The sequence below is a fragment of the Aulonocara sp. 'chitande type north' Nkhata Bay genome, linkage group LG7 (assembly GCF_057382095.1).
Source record: "Aulonocara sp. 'chitande type north' Nkhata Bay isolate Kocher_YH1m ecotype deep benthic linkage group LG7, A_spYH_male_GT1.1, whole genome shotgun sequence".
NCBI lineage: Eukaryota > Metazoa > Chordata > Actinopteri > Cichliformes > Cichlidae > Aulonocara > Aulonocara sp. 'chitande type north' Nkhata Bay.
In genome coordinates, this window is record NC_141350.1 from 49248371 (window position 1) to 49267903 (window position 19533).

General features: G+C 40.1%; 1 protein-coding gene across 2 annotated transcripts; it reads right to left on the reverse strand.

Annotated features, from left to right (window-relative positions):
• Nucleotides 1-214: 214 nt before the first annotated feature.
• Nucleotides 215-18228, reverse strand: znf532 (zinc finger protein 532). Of its 2 annotated transcripts, XM_086300989.1 has the most exons (10): nt 17031-17159; nt 15731-15791; nt 10354-12692; nt 9845-10026; nt 8254-8430; nt 6656-6818; nt 6168-6482; nt 5512-5624; nt 5136-5265; nt 215-5050 (listed from the first exon to the last, which is right to left on the reverse strand). In XM_086300989.1, exons 3-10 carry the CDS (start codon nt 12658-12660, stop codon nt 4547-4549), a joined length of 3891 nt encoding a protein of 1296 aa, XP_086157115.1. In that variant the 5' UTR covers nt 12661-12692; nt 15731-15791; nt 17031-17159; the 3' UTR covers nt 215-4546. The 2 variants fall into 2 exon arrangements, with proteins under 2 accessions (XP_086157115.1, XP_086157116.1); XM_086300990.1 differs by lacking the exons at nt 15731-15791; nt 17031-17159 and adding an exon at nt 17989-18228.
• Nucleotides 18229-19533: the final 1305 nt, after the last annotated feature.

Consider the following 19533-nt stretch of genomic DNA (forward strand, 5'->3'; position numbering starts at 1 on the left):
AACTGGTTTTCACTAGCAGGTGTAAACAGGATTTGGTTACATGAAGGAGGATGAGAGGCTAACAAAACAATCCAGGCTGTGATTTTTCTCACTACGCAAGAACAACATTATTAAAGTGCAGCTTTGACGGATGACCAGTCCACATAACCATTTAAGCACACATTTTTAAGTTATATTTTTATTATATACCAATTGTATTTTACATATTCACACATTTTAAATAGCATTAAATAGACACAGAGACACAAAGGTAATTACTTGAAAATTCCTCTGCTCAGTTATAACTATTACTACAATTTTCTACTTTTCTCTAGTGATGGAAGAAACACCACAGATCATCCAGCCATCAGAGTACAGCACTCCAAATAACTGACCACTAGAGGGAGCGATTGTCCATAAAACATTCTTGGGCCGTCTCGTTTTTACCTAGCAACACATATTTAATAGAATGCAACCCTATTTTGATCTAATAATAGTAGTTTAGTGCTTAAGTGCTTCTGTGTCTCTTACAAAGAGGAAAAGACCCTACAATCACCACTTATTTTAACTACTTACTCCATAGCATGATTAAAACATTTTGTCACTGACAGTGCAGCATTAGAATCTATAGAGAAAAGGAGAGTTTTTAATAAATAATAGACATTTCTTTCTGTTTTTACATTGCAGCTAACTGGTACCTTTAGAGCTATGCAATACTGGGCATTAGCGGCACTTGTTAGCCATGTGCTGCAAGATACTCATAGTCATTACTGGGTTATTTAATTCTAAAAGATAACAGTGCAGTGTGGTTATTTATGTTTATTTTATGTTTTTCATGCTGATTTAGAGGATTTTGAATTGTCACACTGGGCTAAAAAATAACAATTTTGTGTTCTTGTCACGGAACACACATTTTGTGGCTTCATCAAAGGAGGGCAATCAATAAAAGTAAAAGAATAGTTTTTCTTAATTTATGTAACAGGAAGTCAAACCATAACAAAGTGCCACAACATACTAAAAATGAAGCAAAAGCCGAGGGGAACTGCAGAGTGAAACTTTTCTAAATGTCAGTGATTCTTTTGCATTGATAGCTACTGGATTTAGTGTTGAAATAAGTGATGAAATTGTTGAAATTTTTATATTTTTAAACAAAAACATGATGTAACACGTATAGTCATGCAAAAAAGAAGGCTCAGTTAGAATGTTAAATGTTAAAGTTCATGACAGTACAATTAGAAAAAGACTAAAAGAGTATGTTTAGACGGGCTGTCCGAGAAAGTCCGTCTCTATATAAAAAGAACACTGCAGAATAGCTGACTCTTGCATCTGATGGAGCAATGCCCTTTGGAGAGACAAGAACAAAGTGGAGATGTTTGGACATGATGCAAAAACCAAACTCAGCAAATCAGCACAAACACCCAATATCAACTATCAGGCACGGTGGTGGAGGAGTGATGATTTGGGCTTGTGTTCTAGCCACAGGACATGGACTTCTTACAGTCACTGAGTTGACCATCAGCTCCTCTGTGTACCAAAGTATTCTAGAGGCAAATGTGAGGGCGTCTGTCTGAAAGCTAAAGCCTGCCCCAAACTGTGTCACACAATAGGACAATGGTCCCAAACAAATCAGCAGATCAACAGCAGAATGACTGAAAAGGAAAGAATAAAGTTATTTTAATGGCAAAGTCAAACCTCAGATGTCAAGCAGATTGAAATGCTGTAGTGGGACCTTAAGAGAACTGTGAAACAAGCGTGAGCCAGAATGTTTCCACAACAAAGTGAGAGACTGATAAAGGCATGCAGAAAATGATTGCCCTAAACTTATTTCTGCTAAAAGTGGCTAAAAGTTTCCTTCTTTTTCACCTGACTCTTAAGTATTACTGGGAGCGTGGCTCATCAGAGAACTACTTGTTTTTATCATTGAGTACAATTATATCAATCTGGCTGTTAGACATTAGTCTTAATAGTAATATTAAGCAGAATCAGGTACATCAGGATGATCATGACAGGATTTCTTCCCCAGTGAAGAGGTGATGTCTCCTGTGTAACAGACATCATTTATTAACATTTAGAACAATTTTGTTTACAAGCATCAGAAATGTTTAAAAATGGCAGCAGTGGCAGCAAGACACATTCTAATCAACAGACTGGTTCTCGCATGCAGTTTTACAGCGCAAGACATTTCAAGTCTTATTGTCATTATAAAGCAACAACAACAACAACAAACAAAGTGAGGCTTTCGTTTGGGAAAGGCTGAGACCAAAGAAAACAATGAGCAACAATCTTGTGTTTATTTCACTGAATTGGCTGTCGCCTATTTACAGCCAAGCGTACATTCATAGACGTTTTCTTATGTCTCAGAAGTTTGTTTCAGTATAATTCCTGTCAGTGAACATAACATCGCATAACTTGAAGAACCATGAAATGAAAAAAGATTCACATCCACACAATAAGGCAGCAAATTAAATGATACTCTAGTGTCCTTACAATTTTAATGTTATTGTGCTCTTGTTAGAATTACGCTAATATACTGTAAAGAGGACTGCTGTTCAAAGGAAGTCAAGTGCTTTGTCTCATATTTACAATATTTAGGTAAATAAACATTTTAAGTGAATTGTAATCTCAAAGAGCTGCCAGTTACAGTATATTAAGACAGTAATGAAACATCAACTTAAAAAAATATCACAATCCTTTATAAAATACTTCCAAAAAAAATTGGCCCACAAGTGTCTTTAAAGGATATAGTAAAGTTTGACTTTATGATCAGTAAAGTTGGGAGCTTTGAACTCATATGTGACGCAGCACAGGAAAGGGACTTTACGATATCGCCAGTGTTTATCTTAACTTCACCGTCTGACAAATACAGATTCTGTAAGTGCTTCTGATGAATAAACTGCATATAAACAATGCGCAATGTTACCCCCAAATCCTCACATCAAAGCTCTCAGCTCAAGTTCAAATCAAACACAGCACAGCCACACATGCCTAGGGTGACCAACCGTTCTCTTTTCCCCGGACATGTCCTCTTCACGTTCTGTTAGGGGGGATTTTCGTGATTGATAAAAATGTCCGGGTTTTCCTATATTCCGACAGAGGACCCATGTGTGTGACGTCATCCCCGAACTGCTGCTTTGTGAGCGCTTGTTCTGCACTCACAGACGGGACAGTCAGCGCGCAGCAACGCACCTAATGATGTTTAAAAGATCCCAAAGCGCATGTCCATCTTTTCAGACGAACTGCAAAAGAAATTTCCCTCGTACCGACCCAGTACTGGTAATTTTTCCTATGCAGATGAGGCATACCATTATCTGTACCATTATTTAATTCCAGAGGCTTTTTTTTTTTTGCACTTGTTGACTTGTAAAAGCCTATATGGCATATTTTATTTCACAATTCAATAACCGCACAGAGAAGGTGCCGTTTAAATATGTTTCTTTAAGCAAGTTCTTCATGATTGAGCCAAGTGTCCTCTTTTTTGGAAATCAAAATATGGTCACCCTACACATGCCTGACAGGGGATTTATACTTCTGTGTTAAATCTGCATCTGCAGGAGTGTTGTAACCATAAACCCTTCTGAAACACAGGCGCTACGTAGATTTGCCTCAGAAGTGTAATTCAGGCATACGAGTGCAACTCAGATACTCAACGAAATTTTCCCTTTAGTGATGCTGAATATTTTTTCTGTCTCTAGCCTGTGAATTGTAATCGACTGACGGTTACTTGTATGCTTCGTGAAGTTTGTATTGAATGTTTGATCATTTACTAAAGTTAAACCTCATAGAAAATAATCAAAAATAAATATTTTTCGCATGTTAATCGAGAAGTTTTAGGAAATTTTAGGAAACATAAAATGGAAAAAAAAAACAACTTCGCCTAGCTTTTGTATGCTGCGTCACATATTTATGTTTCCATATTCCAAACTTTGTTGATATGTTAGCAGCTTACTTTATGAAAATTCAAATGACACTAAGCTGCTTCTTTAACCGATTGTCCTGAATTGTTTGATATTTACTTTTACTCCAGCTCAAAGTTACTGCACATGTGTTCTTCTGGGTGTGTTATAAGAAGTGCGGTCTTTTTGTAGAAGGTAAGTCTTAAAGGGCTCCGTGAATTTTCAAAAACAATTTCAAATCAAGTTAGCTGCGCTATGGGGAAGCTGAAGCTTCCCACAGTTTGATATATTTTTCTGACAGACATTCATTGGGCATTGAAAGTTTAGAACACTGCTGACTGTATGAGGATTAATCCCATTAGAATATATTGTCCATACATTATCTGGTCCTAGCAAGAAGACAACTATGGAAACTATTTCACATAAAAGGCTCTTCTAAAAAAGTTCTATGTAAGGCTTTAGAAACATCTTTACCAGAAACTTTGTTCAATTTCCTCAGACACGTTAAATGATCTTTGATGTATATCACACACTTTTTAGTTTGTATTGTATACATGTTATATACCACTGCATTTGCATGATGTACCTACAACATAAACACAGTCAGTGGAGGTACTGTAGGTTTAACAAGCTGTTTAAGTTGAATTGTGGAATGAGTAAAAAGTGTCTTTCTTTCACTTTTCCGCTGCACTTAGTCTCCTTGCCTTTATGAATGCCATCCCGTGTGTCCTCATGTGAGTGTTCAGGTTTCCCTCCGTTTCAAACATCTTCCCACACACCTTACATTTAGTGTTTGGTGTCCCATCGCTGTTCTCATCAGTAACATCGAACTGGTTCTCTCTTTGACTCTCCTCATCTTCCTTGCTCCGTCCGTTATATCGGCCAAGGCCTTGAGGCTCCTTCAGCCGGTGGACAATAAAGAGGTGTCGGGCCAGTGAGCGGTGGGAGGTGTAGCACAGGCCGCACTCTTGACACTGGTAAGATGAGCCGTCAGACTTGTGCTGAGGAATGTGCTCTTGGAACGCAGCAAAATCTTCAGTGGTGAAGCTGCAGACAGCACACTTGTGAACTTTGAGGATGTTCACCTTAAGCCTCTTCAGTGGCTGCGAGATAGTGCCCCTGGAGTTCAGCCCTGGATCTCCTTCATCATCTTCTGTCTTCCTTTTGGGGCTGAGGCTCTGTAAAGGACATTATATGAAAGTTAGCTCAGAGATGTCATGAAAAACAAAGAAGTGGTTTCCTTCTAAAATTGTTCCACAGTACCTTTTCTTTGTCAGGTAAAGCCTCCATGTTATGAGTCTTTCCTCCTACATCTTTAACTCCATGCATCAGTTGAACGTGCTGATCCAGCAACACTCTTTTAGTAAAGGGCTGACTGAGAGCTGGGCAGTGCCTGTAAAATCACAATTTAAAAAAGTAAAAGCACATTAAAAAAGTATTTCAGACTTTACTACGTACAAGGCACATTGCATTGTTCTGATGCTGAACTTTGTAAACCTGTAAAATCCCTACAAAAAAATGTGAGTTGGTCATGGAGACCATGGACACAAATAATTTCTTACTTTTGCTCATTTACAGAGTGAGACTTGCTCAGGAAATGTAAGCATACACAAACAGTTGCAGAGAAAGTGATACTCACGGGCAGGTGTAGACCTTCCGCAAGCCCTTGTGTTTTAGACGATTGTGTCGGCAAAGGCTGTGGGAGGAGCTGAAAGACTTGTCACACTGTCGACAGGGGTGCTTTTTCAACATCTGCAGAGGGAAGGGAAGAATATCTGAGGACTAAATCATACAGACCTAGAGACTGTTTGGCAACTGCCTGGAAACCACCATTTGCTATGGAAAATGAGTATTCCCTACCAGCTGCAAGCGGTTGCTAGAGGTTGCTAGCAGTTGCTGTGGCATTGATTGCCTAAGCACCTGACCTAGGGTCAGTGGCCCCTAGTAACCACTGGATGCTAGGGAAAAAGGTGTAGTCCTGCACCCAGTGGTATGTAGTTGCAGGAAGTTGCCTTTTGTCACTAGGTGAAACTGCTTGCAAAGAGGTATGTGATGCTGCACTGCAAACCTCGTTCGGAGTTGTTTGCATGGAAAATGGTAACTACCATGAAGACCATTTGTCTTCAATTTAAAAATTTCCCCTTTTGAAACATGTTGGTTGCAGTGGCAATGTGCTTCACTAAGAAGGTGAATGCTTTCCATTTCTGGCTCAACTCATTTATCAGCACTAAGCAAATCTTAAAAACAATAATTTGGCAAATCTTAAACTTTCTTATGAGAGTGGCAGATATTTACCTTGCCATGTTCTCGCCTCATGTGCACCACAAAGAGCTCCCTGGAACTGAAGAGGCTATTGCAGTCTTTACATGTGTATCCTGAACTGGGAGGGCTCTTCAAGTCTTCTGAACAGTTACTGTTATTTTTCTTTACTGACAAAGCTGAAGGTTTCTTTTCTCCCTTGTTTTGACCGTTGATATTTCTACCATCTTTGTTATTATTACGGGGGCTCTTGCTGTTGGTGCTGTTAGAATTAGTGGGCTTCGTGCTCAGTGGAAGGTTGATCCCCAGGTTTGGCGGGCCCTCCGTGGTCTTCAAGGTTCCATGTATGGCCTGAAAATGAGCCATGTGGGCAAAAAGTGTAAAAAATCTACAGTCTGACATTTCTAAAGTACAACTCATGAGATTAATTGGAAGTTACGGTAAAATGTTTACTTTCAAGTTAAAAATATTCATACAAAAATTAATCCTATTGCACAAAAATCAAACTATATATTTTTGCCTACCTTAATATGATCCAACATGAGCTGTTTTTGTGCATAGTGCAGGGAGCAATCGGGACATTTAAACACTGAAACTTTATGATTGATTATATGCTGGTCAAAGTGTGTGTAGAGGAGGGACTGAAGAGTAAACACAGTATCGCACATGGAACATTTATAGATCATCCTGAAAGACAGACAGAGAAGTATTTAGGGATGGGAGCTGTTCAAATGCTACTTTTGGGTTTACATCATGCTTATAATTAATGTTGGTGCCAGTTCACTACATATAGTATGAAATATTCAACTTGAGGGACATTAAGGCCAAATGGGTCAAGGACAGCTGCTGCTGAGCGTATATATCATCAGAACTGTTAATGATGGGTGATGTAAGTAAGTAAGTGAAAGGTTACTGTGTGGAAAAAACAAACCAAAGCTAAGCCACCAAATCTAAAACACACAAATCCTACTACTGATGAAACAGCAAAGATAATGAAAGGCATTGGACATGGGTATTGGGTTACATTGACGTGTGCTTGTGTCAAAGAAAGCTTACATACATTTATGTTGATGAGTAAACCATGAAAACAATTATCATATGGGTATATAACTGAGATTAATTTGAAAACCCAGCTCTGAAAATGTTAGGAATCTGTGTGAAATGGAAATACATGATAAATATTGGCTCATTTTGAATTTGATGGCAGCAACATTGGGGACAAAAGACTGGAAAAGCCTAACCCTTAAAACAAAAAGCTGGAGGAGTATCTTGTAACCAATTAGGTAACAAATTGGTAACATTATTTGGTATAAAGAAGTATCTTATAAAGGCAGAGTTTGTCAGAAGGTTCACCTATTTGCAAGAAATACAAATTGTGAAGCAGTTTTAGAATTAATTAATGTTTCTCAATGTAAAATTGTAAAGGCTTTTGAATATCTTAGTATTTACAGTACATAATATGATCAAATGTTCTGAGAATCTGGAGAAATATCTGTGCACAAAGTACAAGGCTGAACCTCAATACTGCATGTCTGCGATCTTCAGGTTGTCAGACTACACTGCTCATTTACAATGGACTTAAAACTCTTATTGGAAAACATGGATGCTGCAGAAGAGAGGATGTCATTTGATTGGCAGCGCATCTCTGATAGTATGCATTAGTGCCTATGGAATTAGCACTAATGCACAACAGTGTGACTTCATAGTAGAAGAGTCTGGATGCTGAATAGACCTGTCTGCAGTCCAGACCTTTAACAAGCTAAAAATATTTGCCACATCATGAAGTTAAAAATAAGACAAAGAAGACACAGAACTGTCTCCTCAGTTCCCAGATATTTTTAGACAGTTGTTAAAAGAAGTGGTAATTCTACAAAGTGTTAAACTTGGCTGTGTCCTGAGTTTTTTGGGATGTGTTGCTGCCATCAAATTCAAAATAAGATAATGTTTTTCTTAAAATTGTACATTTTGTCAGTTAAAATATTTGATACATTTTCTGTGATCTATTGTGAATAAAATATGGGCTTATGTGATTTGCAAATGATTGTATTTTTGCAAAAATATTTTCAGAATTAGGTTCTATTTTACATATTTTTGATGATAGATACAGCATGTGAAGACCTACTTGGGCTCGCCTGCCTTCAGTCCTGGATGCTGTGTATATGCATGTGAGTGTGTTCCCGGTGCAGACTTGAAGGCCATGGGACAGAGAGGACATTTAAAGAAGACCTCACAGTGAGCACTTTGTATGTGGGACTTTAGAGTTGCGACATCAGCAAAGATCACACTACAGTGGATACAGCTGGAGGGACAAAGAATGGAGAAAGGAAGAACAGGTAAGATATTGACTCAAATTACATTTTATGAATCAATTCAGCACATTCTCCTAACAGAAACTTTGCTGATATGAATTCAAAATGGTCATTGACTTTGTGCCATCAAAAGTCCAGCACCTTAGTCTGCAAAAGACTCGTGTCAAACTTGGACCTGATTCTTGAGTTTATAGTAAAATATATGAATAAATATGCATAAATGTGTTTTAGGAGTTAAATATAAAGATTTATATTGAATATTAAAATACACGATAGTTAACTTAGGCCCCAGTCACAAAGGCCTAAAGACTGGCTGGCAACCCTTTAGCAACCATTAGTCATGAGGGAAAAAAAGCAGTTGCTGGCAGTTGATGTGAAATCAATAGCTGAAGCCCCATTTCTGCTGGACTAGAGACAGGTTGCCAGGACCACCAGGCAGCCATCAGTAAAAGTGTGTATTCTGTGAGCAACTGAGATGTGGGACAGTTGTAAAGTGAAATTGGAAGAATATATGCTGAGCTGAAAACCTTGTGATTTCAAACTTTAACCCAGGGTCCAGAGGTCAACATGAGGTTACCAACTATGCATGTGACTGAAGCTATAACTAGTATGTGGAAACAGCGGGAAATGACCAGCCTGACAAATCTCTCTATAATCACATTTTAAAGTACTAATTGAAGTAGAAATACAGATATCGTCACACAGAAATAGAAAATACATTTATATTTTGGGATTGTTAACCTCTGGTCTTGGGGATAAAAGTAAATTTTTTGTATATTGAGCTGATTTATGAATTTAAGTTAAAATTGAAATGTTCTGAAAGTGCATTTGCACATAGTGTCATGTCTATGAAGTTGATAGCACTCTTAATTGATAAGCAATTACAAGTCATATCAACTGTAAAAATATCATCAAGAGGCCAAGAATGTAATAAAATGTATTACATCGTTGCGGATTTTACCTTCATGGCCAACTGTTCTTTTAATAACAATTTGATTGACCAGGGTCATAATTGAACTGTAATTGCTCAAAGACAAACTTTTATTTTTAATGGCATGTAACTTGGGTGACTCCAACTGTGACAGTCTAATTTTTTCTCAGTAATTTTTGTTGTGAATAATATCACTTTTGGGGATATGGGATTGTCAAGCTGCAGATGTTTTAATAACTGTAATTAGAAATGACACTATAAGTGCCACTTTGAATGGAAAGCAAGAACAAGACACATTTTATTCTGTGTATGGCCACTTTCAGAAAATCATGGTGCAACGTGGCTTCATATTTTAATCAGATTTCACACTATGCACATAAACATCTGGGTCTCAATAGCACATGTTTTGAAAAAGAAAAAACTATGTCGCATAACAGAAGACAAAAAAACAAGTTTATAAAGTTCTAACGCACCAGTAGCCGACTCTCCGAGTGTAATGCAGACAGTTTTTGGTCACATGTGACTGGAAGTGGACAGAGCGACAACTGGCACCACACTCAGGGCAGATGTAAGGTGATTTGTGCTGGTGGATCCGCTGGTGTGACAAAAAGCTGCACTGATTTGGGAGAAGCATTTGGCAAATGGTGCATGTTTTCTATGGGATAAAGAAAAGACATTAAAAAATTGACTTTTTTCACCTACTATGTTTAGAAAACTGCTTCCAGAATACATCATGTTATTTAACTAAAATATTATTAATGCAAATTAATATATACTGCAGATTAAATTATTTTTATATTTCTTCCTTACATGTATCTTGGCATTTACAGTCAACTATACACTCTACCCTTTATATAGAATGCCTTGTGTTTTCATAGCATGGTATTTTCTGCGGCTTTTGTAGAGATTTTGTCAAATTGACCGGAGTTGGCAAAAATAGCTTCCCTCACATCCTGTGGTGATTTACGCATTACATACACACCTGACTTCTGGGCTCCGATGCTTGTTGATAGTGCATTGCTAGTGAGTTGTCATCCTGGAACATTTCGTTACACTCCAAGCATTTTAAGCTGTGCCTGCAGAGCTTTGATGCATCATCCTCCAACGGCATGGCTGCCACAACAGGTGCACTGCTTGGAGCTGAAATCACTGCAGGTTGGTTCCCAGCACCAGATACCTTGTCTTGCATTTGACCCGCAGGCGCATGTGCTTGAGTGGTAGTGGTGGTGCCATTAACGCTGTGTGGTCCTGCAGCTGATGTACCAATCATCTGATCTGCAGGGATGGGTTTTAGGATTAGGTGTGAACACTGCATAACCACCCCTTTGTCTTTGTGACCCCTAGCATGAGACAAGAGGCTGCATTTGTTATAGAACACTATACTTTTGGCACAGTGGTTGCAGGTGACCTCGATCCGCACACTGCGGCGCTCGTAGTGCTGTGTCAGGCTCTTCTCAAGAGCAAATGAATCTCCACACTCCAAGCACTTGTAGCCAAGTGAGGGTAGAGAGATACAGGCTGAGGTTGGTGGGGAGAGGTTTGGGATGTACACAGGGACAGGATTCATGCTACTCAGGACTTTATTGAAGGCATCCACCACAGAGCTTTGAGAACTAGTGAACACTTGAACTCTAGAGACTTTCTTTGACTGCTGACTGGTGAGAATTGTCTGCTGTTTTGCTTGCTGTGATTGCTGATGTTGGGGCTGTTTGTACAAGGTGTGTTGGAGATCACAGGCAGCAGAGGACACTGTATGAGGCAAAAGGCTGAGGTTACTAAGATGGACTGTCTTTGGCACAAGTTTGGCATTTGCCAGACTAGAGGCAGGTACCATGACAGTCTGTTGTTGGATGGCATTAGCAGCTTTCAAGATAGCACTGCTGGCACTTTGTACTGATGCAGCAGGGATGACTGTTGCTTTAACCGTTGTGTTGTTAGCCAGCTTAAGGTTGATAACTTGGGAACCAGCTGTCTTGACTGCTGAGACTGGCAGGAATGCTGTTGCAACAGGTTTAATTGTCATTTGCTTGGTTATTTCAATTGAAGGTCCCCCTGTGGTGGTTAATACTGTGGTTGAAAAAATTGCACTAGGATTAGTGGTTGTCATGACAGATGTGCTGTTCTCTCTTTTTTTCAGACCCTCAGGATCAAATTCTGGAAGGACTCGGGTGACTGTACGCTTGATCTGTCCAGTTGAGGTTTTGATTGTTTTGATCCTGACCTTTGGGATAACTGGGGTGGTGTCTGTGTTTGAGGCAGGGGAACCTTTGCTGCTGCGTTCACTAGTCACACTAGAGGGGCTGTCTGGTTGTCTTGTTAGCAGTCTCTTTGCAATCTCCATGGCTGATTCCTGATCCTGTGGCTTCTCAGGGACTCTTGAATTTTCTTTGACCTGTGCTGGTTCTTGTTGTGTTGTAGGAGAATCCAAAGTACCTAAGTCTTCAGCACCAGCTTTCTTGGCACTTAGAGCAGCTATGGCTGCTATACAAGATGAAAGTTTTGTTGAGGATTTGGATTTGACTTGTGAAAGGCTGGATGGATTACCAAGTCCCGATGACTGCCCACCTTCTTGGCACTCTTTGCTATGAGACTTGGGCATTGTTTCCTCAAGTTTCCCTTCAGGTAAAGTTGGCTGAGAGAGATTCTTGAACTTACAACTTCTAAAAGTACCACTGTTATTGTTGTTAAGATCAGGCTTTTGGTCTCCATTTGTTTTGGGCTTGGAAAGACTTTCCCTTTTAGCAGATTTGGAGTTCCGCTCCCCTTTCCTAGCTGTGTGACCTCCCTGCTTGTCTCCTGGGTCTTCTACCTCAATTTTCTCATCATCATCATCAAACTCTTCTGTGCTGGAAATTGGGCTAAACTGATTGAAGGTACATGATTCATTGTTCATTTTCTGGCCTTCCTCTCTGGGAATTTTACATCCATTCTTCGTGTATTGAGCCCCAGTTGGTATTGTGGACACCAAAATATTATGAAGTCCATTGTGAACAGAAGGGAGTCGGGAATGGGAGTGGAAATGCCTACCCCTCTCTGATTCAGTCCCACAATGGTCACTTGTGTCTAGGTTTCGTGTGTTCTTCACAATGACACTAACACCTACATCATGTGCTGCTGAGGGGTGTTGGGCCTCATTCTCACTGTTAGTCACACCACCACTGGTTTGCTTGAGCTGTCCATCATGGTCATCTTGGTGGCCAGATTCAATAGCGGCTTTAGGATCCACCATGTCAGGGATGTCAAAGGCCGCCAGCAGGTCATCAAAGTCAGGCGTCTTCATATCTCCCATATTCCTGCTCCTGTTCCAGTGAGGTGATCACCCTAGAAAGACAAAGTATCAAAACATTTTATTATGCTGGTCTTGGGAGCTACAACCCTTAACTCTATTGTAATTGTTCTGTTTACAAGAGTGTGCAAGTATATAAGAATTCTGATCAGGTCAGTCATACAATGATGGCATGAAGCTAGTCTTAAAAAATTGGATACGGAAGAAAATGTGTTCCATTTATATTTGTGTTTGCTTCATACATTAAATATAAATATGTAGAATTCAGTCCTATTTCTGTCATAACTTAGTAAGTTCACTAACTAGTTTTAGACAGGTACACCAGGTTGTAACACACCATCCACATAGTGTGTAGATGTGATGCTGTGATGACATTAAAAGCACTTTGTTATTAAATAAATTAATAAATAAAACAGTAATAATATTTTCGTCAAAGTGAAATAAACTTAAAGTATACCACAGTGCTGATTATGTCAATTTTAGCTCTCGTCAAGAATTTGCTGAATTATGGAATTATGCCTCAACTATATATATATATATATATATTAGGGGTGCAACGATACACAAAATTCACGGTTCGGTTCGGTTCGATACTTTGGTGTCACGGTTCGATATTTTTTCGATACAAAAAAATGTTCATGCCTTTTTAATTTGTCATTTATTAAAATTATAAATATATATTTTAACTCAAAAGTACAGTTTTTAAATTTAACCCTAACCCTTGTGCGCGTTTTTTATTTTGACAGCGAATGCGCACCTGCGGACCACTTATGTGCAGCCCTGGTTATTTAGCTCATCATATTGCAGCCACAGAAATTCTTTTGTCCATGAAACCATAAAGCTGCACTTTCTTTTTGCCTTATAGTCTGATTTGTCATAACTTCTCCGTTTTGTGGTAAGCTTTTCTTTGGCTGTCACTTCTTCACCCCGACCTGTCTTATTTGGCTCAGCAGAACTAAAATATATATACTGCTACTTTTACACGCGCACTCACATAAGCTCAGCGATTTTCTGCACGATCAACCTCTTACATGTTTAAGCTTGCTGCGGGAGATTTCACTTGTCATGTTTGCATAGTAAGCTAACGATTAATAAGACGATGTCAGAGGAATTGGTGCACAAATTATCATCACTCACAGATCAGTGCTGTCATTGCAAAGTGAAAGCAAAAAAACAAGCGCAAATTCAAACGCGATTTCAATATGTCACATATTGACAGTGGCTCACCGATGCCAATGACATAATTACCCAGCTACATTTCTGAAAGAATGCAAAAGCATTGACATATATTTTTCCTACAATAGCCCGACGGGCAGGGCAGAGAGATTTTTGTAGCCCGACTGGAAAGATCGCTAGCTCCGGGACGTCGGGCTAGCGATTTTGCAAGCCCTGTATCTGATTGAGGAATCACTCATCTTTGGAAAAGAGAGTTTATTACAGAGAAATGTCTCTTTCCAAAATAAAAGCTATACTATCCGCTTCTTCTGGGCTATATTCTCAGCAGCATAAGGAGAATCATGTGCTAACAGCTGTCTAAATGATTCGGCTAAAGTTAGTAGCATGCTTGTTGTTTTTGTCTTTGCACTAGGATGATGTCGGCGTAAATGTGCAGTCATATTCGTTGTGTTCCTACTAGTGCTTTCAGGTTAATCTCGTTGAAATGACCTTAACGCCACAACACGGCAAATCTCCATTAACGAGCTACCGCCGATCGCCCCGTGCATGGGGCTAGACAGCTAACACGTTAACGAGCTAACTGCGCTAACACACTAGTTCACACCAATGTAATTAAGCATTGCATGGCACATCCAACATACTGTTTTACTTTAGTCCATGACTCGCTTACCTTCAGGGTCATACGTCACATGAAAACCAAAATAATTCCAAACGCCAGATCTGAATGAGGGTGGGGAGGTCCATCTTGCAAGGAGAGCTTAACTTCTGTCTCGCTAGCTTGCCCTGTGCTCTTCCTCCTGACTATGCTGTCTGTGTTGAGCGCTCAGTGGATCTGCGCTCGACAGTGCAGCCTAGGCGGAGTAGTCGAACGCAGATTCACTGAGCGCTCAACACAGACAGCATCGTCAGAAGGAAAGTTGATAAAATAAATTACAAATGTTGTATTGTTCGATACATATGCGTACCGAACCGAAAGCACTGTATCGAACGGTTCAATATCGATACGAATATCGTTGCACCCCTAATATATATATATATATATATATATATATATATATATATATATATATATATATATATATATATGATTTTCCTTTTTCAGTTGTCACTGCTCAGCTAAATTTTGTCTTGAATAATATGAAATAAAATGTTCACAATAAATTGGCTTAGTTAAATAATTTGTTTAAATATAAACAGGAACACTATGTGTCTGTTTATCATAATCAAATACAAATCAGGAACATATTCTTGGCAGTCAGGTGAAATGTTTTGTGTTTTGAACATTTTTATTTTTTAGGAATCAGCCTTTATTTTTATTACAAAAACAATTTAAACTAGCTATGATTGGGCCTGTCTGAATGTAGCCTGTTATGAGTGTTGGGGACAAAAGGGACAGCTAAGCTGCTCTGCTTGTACGTGCAGCTGAATCAGTGCTGCTGTTTCATCCAAATCTACAGGAGCCAAAGTTCCACAGACAGACCCATATCCTTTAACCTGGACTTGGATTGCAAAATAAAGAATTCCCCATGTAATCCATATTGTTCGCTGGTGATGAAATGACAGAGAAAAGGAGAAATCTTATGGGGGGAGAGGGCAGGAAACATATGCAGTGAGGGAAAAAATGGCTGCTGAGCTGTGTGAAGCTGCAGCAGAGGGAGAAAGGCCTGGTGGAAAGAACAGCTATTCACAGCCATGACAGGCAGAACAGCTTGACGTAGAAACCAAGTGAAGGTTAAATGCAGGCAAATATGTCAAATACACAACATAGAACCCATCTTGACAACACCAGTTTAATAGACGTGCATTGTTAGCACTTGAAATCGACACAATGTGTAAAAGAGTACTAAAGTCTAATAAATAATAGAGGAAACATGCAAGTGAATCAGCAACTCCTCACCCTCTTGCCTCCGTCCCTCTCCAGCCACTAGCCAAACCTTATTTCCTTCCTTCTTTCCATCCTGAAACAAACAAAGTCACAATACTACTAACCCACAAAAGCCATCCACCACCCCACCCTGCCTGAAAAAAAAAAGAAAAAAGTCTTGTTTCTTCCCAGCCAGGCAAAGGCCCAGAATACAGGCTCAGGTTACATCCCGCGATCTGGTGAGTGATGGTGGTCTTGGTAAAAATCGTCCTTCTCTGCACCACTCGAGCACACAGACATGTAAACAGACAACAGATAAAGCATGCTCCTATGTGTATGCATGTGTGTGTATGTGTGAGGTAGGATCTAGGCTGCAGATTCTCAAGACTCCCAGCCAGCCACGTCCCACTGCACTCGTCCCTTCCCAAGTCTCACTGCTCCCCTCACACTGAGCTGTGCTTCGGCACGCTAGCGCTCGGACATCCAGCCAGCATTTAGCAGGAGAAGCGGGGTCTGTGCTTGTGCTATGGTTGAGCTGTGATGGTCTGCCATGAAGCAGCCTAGGCTATCTCTATCCCCATGGAGCACAGAGACAGCATTGTTCCTGTGAGCACTCTGACTGCCTCAAACCGGTTTCAGCTGGTTCCGGTCACCCAGCATAAAAGCCTTCTGCTGCAGACAGAAGCAGTGTGCTCACCTCCCAGGAAGCACTGCAACAATTCTCACTAAACCAGGTCCACATTGTCAAAGATTTTATAAAAGAACAAGGATTGAGCTATTACCATTTCACAGGTGGACACTAGTCTGGTTGCTTGCACAGCTTTGAAATCAAGCCAAAAAATACAAATAATGGAGAAGAATATGATGATTGGTTTGAACACAGATGTTGAAAAAAAAAAGTAATAGATGCCAACAAGACTTAAATGGTAAAATGACATCCAAATGAGTCTTTATGATAGCTGCTTACTAATGCACTGAGAAGAAGAAGGAAGTTTAAACAATAAGGATAGTAGCCAAATCTTATACTGCAACCTTGGCCTGTTCCTCAGACCCATCCCTCAGTACTTTACCCCCAATCATGATAGTAACCCCTCTGAAAACTGAAGACTTTGATGTGGCCCCTAACAGAATTATTCCTATCACTGTGATATAATGACAGGAAGTGTAAACAAAAGTAAACATGGGCAAACAGGCCGCACATGCACCTTCCTCCCAAAATTTAATCGCGTGCCATCCCCACCACCACATACACCCCCACAGAGACGCACAGGGACATAGACATGCACTGTCATGCATATATATATGTACATATGAAAAGGTAAACTTGGCATACCCTTCTCAGATTTTTTTTTCCCACTCTGAGAGATATTGAGTGGAAAAAAGTCTTCCTTTGGAGGCCTCAGCACCTGCCCTTACTCAGCCCCAACCACTTCAGCTTCCACCCTCCATCCTCAGCCCTCCCTTCCCCCTCCTCCCACTCTCCTTCCCTGGGTCAGTCCTAGCTTTCAGTCCCAGCCCAGGCCTCGTATTATCCTGAACCCCTCGCCACCACCACTACGGCCGTGCATGAAGGGACGGATGGAGTATTCAGCGGGCGAACCAGGCCTTTTGTCTCTGCCTGTGCAGGGAGTGGGGTGGGGGGAGGTGGTGAGAGGACTCTCCACTTTGGCTCTGAAACAGCAGCAGCTGGTGCAGAGAAAGAAGAGAGCGAGAGAGGGAGGCAAAAACACAGGGAGGTGGGGGAGGCGGAGAGGAAATGGAGGAAAAGGAAATGAGCGCGAGCGTATAATAAGTTTCTGATTTTGTGCACCGTGTTCATATATTTACGCTACAGAACACAAATATAAGTCAATAAATGATGTTAACACAGGATCACCGCTGATGTCCATGTTCTGATCCTGCACATTTTTTCCCCAGTGATACATAACACACAGAAACAAAATGTATAAATAGCCCAGGCCTCTGTTTAGGCCCAACTGTCGGTCTGTGTGCCGCTGCCACCGAGACTCTTGCCTGCGTTTTTGTTGTTAAACATTAAAGCACTGGCATTGATGGTCAAACAGCTGCCCAGCTTTTAACGGCACACAAAATATTCATGAGGTGTGACTGCAATGCAAAGGACGTCTGCAGACATGAGCTCAATCATCCTGATCTGATGATTCTTCTAGCCCACACAGCAAAGCACAGAAATAACATACCAATGACAAGCTAATCACAAGGTATAACATACAACATCGATGACAATACGTGTGATAAAATTGGTGCGCAAAATCAAATAGCTCATAACCTACCTGGCAGACTGCACGAAGAGGCTTTCAGCAGAATAAGACTGACTCTCTTTGGCCTGCTACCAGTCCTTGATACATCTGGCAGAGCCACCAAAGGCAGCCTCGAATGCTGCAGCTTAAACTAATTATCCTTCATTATGTAAGCACCATGCCAGATTTATTCGTCAGACAACACAAATGCATTTTTTACACTGAAAGGGGAGCTGGAGCTGAGAATGTATATTATAAAAAGGCCCTCATGGTTCCTCCTGTCTCTCTACACTGTGACAGATTCAGTGCAGGAGAGGAGGCTGAGGTTGCTCCCCACCCCCTAACACAGACAAAGTCACATGACGTCATGTTGTCTCCATTCATGCAGGGCATAAGAGGAGCTGCTAGAAGCAAGCCATCTCCTGCCCCACCAGATTTCCTGTTTGAGATATTATCACTTGAATGTGTTTTCCCAATGCTTTAAAGGGAGGCAGAAGAAACGCCAACAATGTATTCCTGTTTTGTTTGACACTTTTTCTTATTTCTATCATGTAATTATGGAGTTACATGATATAGAGTATATAGACTATTATAAGTGGCAGCTACAAAAACATCTGACTACAGTATCACTTTACAGTAGGTACAACTGGGTACTAAAAATGAATAAAGGACATCCTAGTAGATAATGAGTGCTTCAGTACTTCCCTATAAACTGTGCAGGATGCTGTGTTTTTCTTTCTATTCTTTTTTTTTTAACTGGAGAACCAACTGGAAGATATGTTCAGTATTTGTTCATGCATAGTTCTAGATGAACTCTTTTATCTGCTTAATTTTTTCTGGATCATTTAGTGAAACATGGTTGTTACTCAGTAGTGTCTCATTATTTAATGATTATGTCAGCAATACTGACTGTTTATGTGTGCTGAAGAAAACTGAAGCAGTATACCTAGTAGATAGTATACTTTATTGCTTATATTTACAGTTAGGTCCATAAGTTATTGAACACAAGTGTTGTGATTTTTAGCTCTGCACACCACCATGTGGATTTTAAATTAAACTATCAAGATCCCATGAAGCGCAGATGTTTAAATTCAAGGTGTGTTATACATAAGAAGCACTTGGTCAGGAGAAGACACGGAGTTTCATGTTCAGGAATAGCCTGATCCTTTATCATTTCATAACAAATTAACCCTATAATGTCATGTGAATGGGTGTGTGGCAAACAGAGGGTTGACCCAGATGCAGGACTTAGCAGACTGACGTAACTCAAAACCGCAGCTTTGTTTTAACACTGGTAAAACTGTGCAGGAAACAAAAACCAAAAACAATATCTGAGCTGAACAGGAACAAACTGACTTGAGGCTAAGCAGACGGCATAAAACTCATACAGCATGAGGGAGGACACGAGAAAGAATAGAGGGAGACACAGACGATGTATACACCTTTATTGTCATATAAAGATAAACGGTGTAGCCACATTTACCCATAATGACATTCTTTGGCTCGTGCTCCTCAGCTTCACATGAGCATATAGAAAGTGTGCAGTTATATTTAAGAAGAAAATAACAAGAAAGGAAC